The following is a 7,690-nucleotide window of genomic DNA, read 5'->3' on the forward strand; positions in this document are numbered from 1 at the left end:
TGTTTCGGTCGAAGGGAGCAGTCGTTGTTTCGATAAAAGGCTGAAAGCAGGGGAGGAAAAAACTTCAAAAGCAACATTAAGAGTCGAGAATGTCCCGGGCCAGGATACCAAGGCGCAGCACACAAGGGACGAGCCGAAGGGACCAGCGGGCTCCACACGAGGCTGCCACCGAACGAGAGCGTTCTCTTACTCACGCGACTTGCGGCGCATACCCACATATGGAGATTTCCCCGTTGTGGCTGGAGCTCACCAAAGTTCTTTAAATGTGCGCAACATATTTTCTACAGCATAAATATGCTGAAAGCGCCCTGTTCAGCGTGTGTAACTATTGGGTAGGACACGTAGAATATTATAACTACCTTGGACAGGTTGTCTGTAGTGAACGCAGCCACGAGACAGAAATGCGGTGCAGAATAAGTATGGGCTGGGGTGCCCTTCCAAACACCCCCAGATATTGAAAAAGGAGCTACCTCTACCACTGAAAAGCATATACAACCAATGTGTCGTGCGTGCGATGATATATGCAGCGAAACATGTAGCCTTAATAAACAATTTGAAAGCAAAATTAGGTTGTCTTTAACGTGCCACGGAAAGAACAATGATAGGAGTAACGTGAAGAGAGAGGAAATGCGCTTCCTGGATGATAGAACAAACTCGATTAGAGGATATCATGGTTGAAATAAAAAAAATAAATGGACTCGCCATGGCCACGTAGGCGAAATGACAACGGCTTGCGACTGTGAGCACTCGGACACACGGAAAACAAAAAGTTCACGTGGACTGGTACGTCATAAAGCCCTCTGTTGGGCTGTCCAGTGGTAAATAGATAAAGGCCCGACAAGAGCGATTGCAAGGCTATGAGACAGTGTATCGGAGCAAAAACAACAACAACAACAAAAATAAAATAAACAGACGATGCAACGGAAAAAGGCGAGAAAGGATACCCAGAGGACACTTAACCTCTGTGCCCGTCATGTCAATCTTCGCACTCACAGTACTGGCCCACCCAGTGACGCCGCAGTCAGCAGTACTCCAGGGGTCAGTGGCGGAGTCCACAAATATTGGTCTTTAAACGCGGCACTCATCTGGGCACTCATTAACGCGGCACTCATTAACTTCATATTGAGGAGTTATGGTGTGCTTATAAGTGGTGTGCTTATGACTGTGGTTATGGTCATGGTAAGGAGTTATGATGTGCTTATAAACCCAAGGGCACAGAAACAAATATCTCAATAAATTACAAATTTTACTTGGGCTATTGGAGAGCTTTGCGTTGGCGCAGCGAAATGTTCTGCGCAAACTAGTTCTCTTTCCCAGTTCTAAACAGCTATACTGGCCATTCTCTGTATTACTCAGGCTCAGTGAGCACCATTCGAGCAGACAGGCATAAATGGCATGCAGGGACTGTCTATTTTGGAGCAGGAATTACATTTTAATTGAGAAACCGTGAGTTCCGCCCTATTTTCCCAGCCTAAGAAACGGAACTCTTGATTCGGCACTACGGCATTTTATTCTCTGTATTTCAATAGATAGTTCTATTTAAATGTGCCCTGTGTATTCCACATCTTCGTAAAAGTAAACACTACGCAGACAGTTGAGGACGAATTTTTCTTCGTAAAAAAAATTAAACAATCGCTTGAATACGAGCTAACTCAGTTGATCGGACTGTACAAATAAAACAGTTTTACTGCGAAGCTGTTTGTGGGCAGGAGGATTGTTCTTTTTTTACTCCCATGTGCAGCGTACCCTCATTTTCCTTGTGGGCAATCATGAACCAAGTGGCCCAGCAATCTACGTTAGGGCCTGTAGGATTCCCATTGCTGCTCTTCATGCACAGTTTTCTCCTGTGGGCAATGTATACCACATGCTTGTCAACATGACAAGAGCGCTAGGAAGCACTCGAGAAGGGCGCAAGCCTTGTGGAGTGCTTCCTAAGCATATATTTGCAATGTATGAGAAGGAGCTGAGGGCCAAAAAGTATATTTAAATTCCCTGTTTATTCGTGAGGAAACATAGAAGGGTGGTTCCACAACAAATATGCGCACGTACCATGAAGTAAGCACGCATTATTGGATACTGACGATAGGCCCATGTCCTGTGACGTGTGTTTGACAATGCTTTAAGTAAGCAGTACTTTACTATGTCTAATGCATACGCATTAACGGGAACGAGCATGGTCTATTTAATTTCCTATAATGACGTAAATTAGTGCTTCTCAAATGAACGCCCGCAATAGCATTTCAGTGGTCTACGAAGCCTTTTTCATAACTCTCCCCCCACCCATTTCTCCCTTTTACGTAACTTCACTGACATTACAAATTTTGTCTTGCTTCGTTACATGGCGAGTACGTTTATTTTTCTCCGCCTACCACAGCTTTTAACGTCGGCTTTTTGCAAAGCATAGCAGCTACGCGAAAACACTAGAAACACGAACGCCAGCTCCGTATTTATAGTATTAACAGTATTTAGAGCATTTACAGTCGACAGCAAGGCAGGGAGGAATCTTGAATGACCCTATTTTTCGTTCAAGTGCCCAAAGACGTCCTTTGCTTTCGTAGTCGGCGCTAAGCAAAACCTACGGGTAGCAATATAAACATTGGGGCGATTTTTAGCCACAAGAAGAAGTCGTTTTATAATAATACTTGCATTAGCATAGGTAAGCATCAAAAGGCGGCCATTGAACACGTGTGGCAGCTCTAGCTGCATGTGGAAATTGTGGGATAGTACGTCACGGACCAATGTCGATAAATCTATGTCGGTATAAATATCAGTATCAGTCGATAAAAAAATTAACACCGTTCCATTCAACGTAAAAGCTGTATGAAGTGCAGAGCTGTGATTCGCCATAATGGCCTTGGCGCCGTTATCTACTCGCTGCTACCACCCATCACGCTATTCGCCTCCCTCGAGGATGGCGAAGACCGTGACGAACTCCTCCCGTGATGAATTGAACGGAGGTTTGTCCAATGCAATTCAAAATTGCCGCCTTTGCAGTGCTCGCGCGCCCCCTGCCTGTAGCAGCGTGAGCGGGAGTTTTGTTCTTTGTGTGTTTGCTTTTATCTCACCCAAGAGGAGTGTGCAGTTTGCAACGCATTGTTTTTGGCGGTCACTTTTTTCACTTACTATAGTACGAACCAACCCAACAAGCGTTCCTAACTAAATGAATGGAAGCGCTGCCCAAATGCATAAGACCCCTTTGATATGCATAAGACCCTCCTTGCTTTTGCTATGCGTAAGACCCCCTATTGGTAAAAAAAAGCTATGAGGGAGACCATACAGGTCGTCTACCCTTCAGAACCCATCTCGGGCATCAAATAAAGTCATCTCTCTCTGTCCCTCCGTGGTAAACTGCGTAAGACCCTCCTTGCTTTTGCTATGCGTAAGACCCCCTATTGGTAAAAAAAAGCTATGAGGGAGACCATACAGGTCGTCTACCCTTCAGAACCCATCTCGGGCATCAAATAAAGTCATCTCTCTCTGTCCCTCCGTGGTAAACTGCGGGGACAGGGGTGACATGGCGGGGGAATATAGCCGGTGGCGAAGTCCCAAACTTCGATTTGGCTAAATTCTCTAAACCTCCCTTCTATTGAAACGTTCACATTACAAGGCTTGTCATCACTGCTTATAATGTCTGGTATAATGGTCAGTTACTAAGTACACGTAGAGTAGATACGTTTGTACTGGCCATTTCTTCTTACGTTGATATTAGAAGTTGCAAACTGTTCCAGTATTTCACCGCAATACAGCTACAAGGTCATGTTTTGTGCTTTGTAGCTACAGAACTACACAAATATTGAGATTTTTTTCAGGAATGTGACAAAGTACAACCTTGGCATCGATTTCTGACGTTTAAAAAAAATCAATAAGACGTTCTTTATGTTGGCTTAAAATTAGAGCAAGAAGCCCGACTTATTAGCAGTTCAGTGCATTTTTTGAAATTAAACCATTTTTGCTACAGAAACTAAAAGTGGCACAAACATCGCAAAATGATGAAAATAATGCTTAAAAGCCGAATTTCGAATTTTAGTTCGCATTTTGTTTTAACTGTCCTTTGAAACTACTCCGCTTTTCCTTTCTTTTTGCTAATAATTCAACTCGTTGAACCGGTTCGCGAAACGGTTCAAAGCTTCCGGACGGGTTCGCAAACCAGTTCGGTATATGATTTAGTCGAACCGGAACTTAAGGGGAACGAAATGAATTGACCCTAACCCGAAAAGTAACCGAACAGTATTACTTTCGGTTTGACACACTGACATTATGGCGGATCACTGCTCGGCACTTGCAACAGCTTTGAGGTTAACTGGAGCGGCTTTAATTTTTTTGAAACCCCTGTTTGGGCCCATTACGTCGTTACGCCACCTAATTGCGGCGACGGCTAGACAACGGGACAGCTAACGGGATACGACGACAGGGCAGGAGCCCAAGGTGCTCTGCATTTAATAAATAAATAAATAAACATAGGTCATTGAAGAGCCCTCCATCCCTTGTGGATGCTAAAAGGTGGTCTCTGGTACGGTGATGGTTGAAAACCCCAGACGTAAATAAACCAAACTGGGCCTGCTTGCGCACTGAGAATGAATCTGCGTGAGATCGTTCCGAAACTTTCTTTATTCCAGGCTTCCGCGTCCAGTTCGACGTCACACGACCCAGGATGGAGCGTGTCGTCTCACTAAAGGTCCTCTGCACGCACTGCATTGTTCCTGCTCTCGAGACGGTGGACGCTAACAAGCACTACTCCATTGCCACAATCGAGTACGCTGCTAAAGGAGGGGATGGCTACAACTTCAGCGGTGCACACATAGAAGAATACAGTAAGTGATGTGACGTGCGCTTTCACTTGTTTTCAGCCATGTGCTGCGTACCACTAGGTCACAAATTAAGATACAGCCAGAAAGCATGATCTTTTTAAAGCGGGGCTTTTTACCTCTACCACCCAAGGGTTCTGTCACGACCATTGGTGTCAATTGAAAACTCCCGCAAACAAATTAAGAACTACTTCGCATGGCCAGGAAACGAACCTGGAACGAACAGAGAAACGGAGCGAGAGCACTTGTCTTACCGATTGACCTACGAGCCCACGCCGAGACAGGGAGTACAGATGGTGTCCTCATCAAGCACATCTGCGGGTTTTACTACTTGTGTTCTCACTGAATGCCACGTGATAGAGTCACGCGACCTCTCGCGCCGCTGTGCGCTCCGACCACGGCACGTGTAACGGCCATGTGCGCGCCTTGGGCATGCGCTAGGAGTTAAAAAAATTAAAGGAAGCACACACCAGCGCGTGACATCTCACTTCTACGCTTCTTCTGCCGATCTCGTCACCGCCGTCGACGGATGCAGAAATGGAGGAGAAGTGAGGTCATCGAACACCGAATTTGAGCGTCCTTTAAATAAGAGTTTCCACGCATGTGCTTCACTAATACAACTCAATCAACCACCGCTCAGGAATCACGCAGTGATTTAACCTTAGCAAGGAATATCTCTTTGAATTAATAAAGGGTGTGGTTGAGTGCATTTTACTTGTCTCTGGTTTCACTCTTTGTAGAGCCACGCGTGTGAATTCAAGTGACGTCGCATGGGTAATCGTTGTGGGTGTCGCTTACAGGCTCCAATTTCCAACCGCCTTCACAGGGTGGATTGGCGCGCATTTTTTATTCATGTCGTTTGCTGTCAAGTTGGGCACGTATATCAAATCTCGTTTTGTAGTGAGTTATTTGCGATCAGTCGAATTTGTCGTTATTAATTTTTGACATCTTGGAAATGATATCAAAACATCATTGGGCAGTATATGTTGGTGTAACGTTGCGGGCGACTTTTTTTTTATCCTAGGCCAAGTTTAACACCTGTTGGCGGCTCATTTGCTATTCCTTTTTGACTTTTTTGGCATCGTGCATACAAGATACCTAAAATTTTTACTTGTGCTTATACATGAAGACTATCCTGCTATGCTGGGGAATATATGCTGGGGTATACATGGGGTAAGAAACCGTAACTGTTATGTAAATTTGCTATTAGAAACATTCTTATCGTTACAAGTGGTTTACATGTAATTCAACGACATCTAAACACTACATCATTATATGTCGTTTCCTTAGCTCGCAGGCTAAGCGTGTCGAAACTAACATCCCGGGGTAGAAACATTTTTATAAGCTCTGGACGATCGAGCAGTCACGTAGACAGCACAAAGATAGCGGGAAGTATTATCTGTTGCTAATACAGCACTAAATGGCTAAAACTCTAAATCACATATACCCAAACCAAAAAAAGGGCAAACTAATGATGCAATAACTGTAGGTAACAGAACGGTGGTTGGGGTAACTGATTACTGAGAAGAACGGTGAAACCCAGCCTTGAAGACGCGTACTCGAGGAGAGAGAAGGACAACAGACACGCTGGGACTAGCAACAGTTTAATGAATAAAATTTCGAAGAAAAAGCAAGGTCAGGGCACCCGCCGTAAAAACTAAATTAAAGCCGTAAAAACATGCCCTGACCTTTCTTTTCCTTCGAAATGTTATTCATTAAACTGTTGCTAGTCCCAGCATGTGTGTAGTCCTACTCTCTCCTCGAGTACGCGTCTTCAGGGCTGGGTTTCACCGTCCTTAAAAGTAGGCACCAGCAGGCCCAACACCGAACTCTTCTATGATTACTTAAATTTCACAGTCGTGCAAGCACATCCATGACCAAAGCCTGAAACTTTAATGTGGCAGCTTATAGGCTGCTGTGCCTACTTGCTACCTTTAGCCTATTTACGACTGAGACCTGAGAAGCCGCGCAGCTCTTTAAAATTTCTTCAACCACCACATTCGGTTTCATTTCCCGCTGACTCAGCATCAGGGCTTTAGGTTCTCTCGTGTTTTAGTTATTGCGATTTTGCTGGTGTATGCTTTATTTTTCGTTCGCTTTTTCAGGTGATAAGGACATCGACGTGTTCGTCAAATACTTTCGGAAGCTGAGCCCCGTAGCCCCGACGCTAGAAGAGCGCATTGTGTTTGTCCAGTCGCCGCAAGCCCAGATTCAACCTGCCAGCACTGGTCATGGATCAACTACCACTGCCATTTCATCCGTAGTGATAGCTGCTTTGTCGCTGCTACTAATAACGTAGCCAAACAAATGATACTGTATGCAAGGAAAAGTCATCCAGAGAGGACAAAAAAAGTCTGCCCGCAAGAACCGTTGCAATTTTTACCGAACCCAAAGTTTAGTGAATTCAGTGCTCTAGCAATAAGTTGACGCATCTACTGTCCAGTCCGTCTCCGCCCTTCCTAGATGGAAACAGGCCTTCAAATTCAAGAGTCCCAGACATTTTTTATGTACCGACGTATTTTGTTTGAGATTATTCTGTTTTTCGTATCTTTAAAACCACGAACAAAGCCATCTTTGCAGCGAATAAAGTATTTTCCTCAAATGTACGTGACGTGCCAATGAACGACCAATAAATGTTTTGCCCTATTTTGCAGCCGCCGTTACGCTTTTGTCATTGAACTCCCGTATTTATTTTGGAATTGCTTCCTTGGATGGATGCGGATATTTGGGTGAGCACAGAACTGCGGGCAGGGCATGTATTACAGTGAAAGACACCGCCATTCTGTTGAACTGGCGCGAATGTCAGTGACAGCTGCGGCAGCACCGACTTTCAAGAACATAGTTTAGCACTTGACTTTTGGGCGAAATAGAAAAATTAAATTGTC

The 7,690-nt window shown here is 44.6% G+C and overlaps 1 protein-coding gene across 1 annotated transcript in view; it reads left to right on the plus strand.

The window, feature by feature from the left end:
• Nucleotides 1-7,464, plus strand: part of LOC144153609 (protein 5NUC-like) — a 112,663-nt gene extending 105,199 nt beyond the window's left edge. The window contains exons 8-9 of the mRNA XM_077685258.1: nucleotides 4,617-4,811; nucleotides 6,911-7,464. Of these exons, the coding sequence (XP_077541384.1) occupies nucleotides 4,617-4,811; nucleotides 6,911-7,104 (389 nt within the window). The 3' untranslated portion in view covers nucleotides 7,105-7,464. The remainder of the gene's footprint in view (nucleotides 1-4,616; nucleotides 4,812-6,910) is intronic.
• The last annotated feature ends 226 nt before the right edge of the window (nucleotides 7,465-7,690 follow it).

This window comes from Haemaphysalis longicornis, unplaced genomic scaffold, assembly GCF_048455015.1.
Source record: "Haemaphysalis longicornis isolate Haplotype H1 unplaced genomic scaffold, Haemaphysalis longicornis Haplotype H1 scaffold_9, whole genome shotgun sequence".
Lineage (NCBI taxonomy): Eukaryota > Metazoa > Arthropoda > Arachnida > Ixodida > Ixodidae > Haemaphysalis > Haemaphysalis longicornis.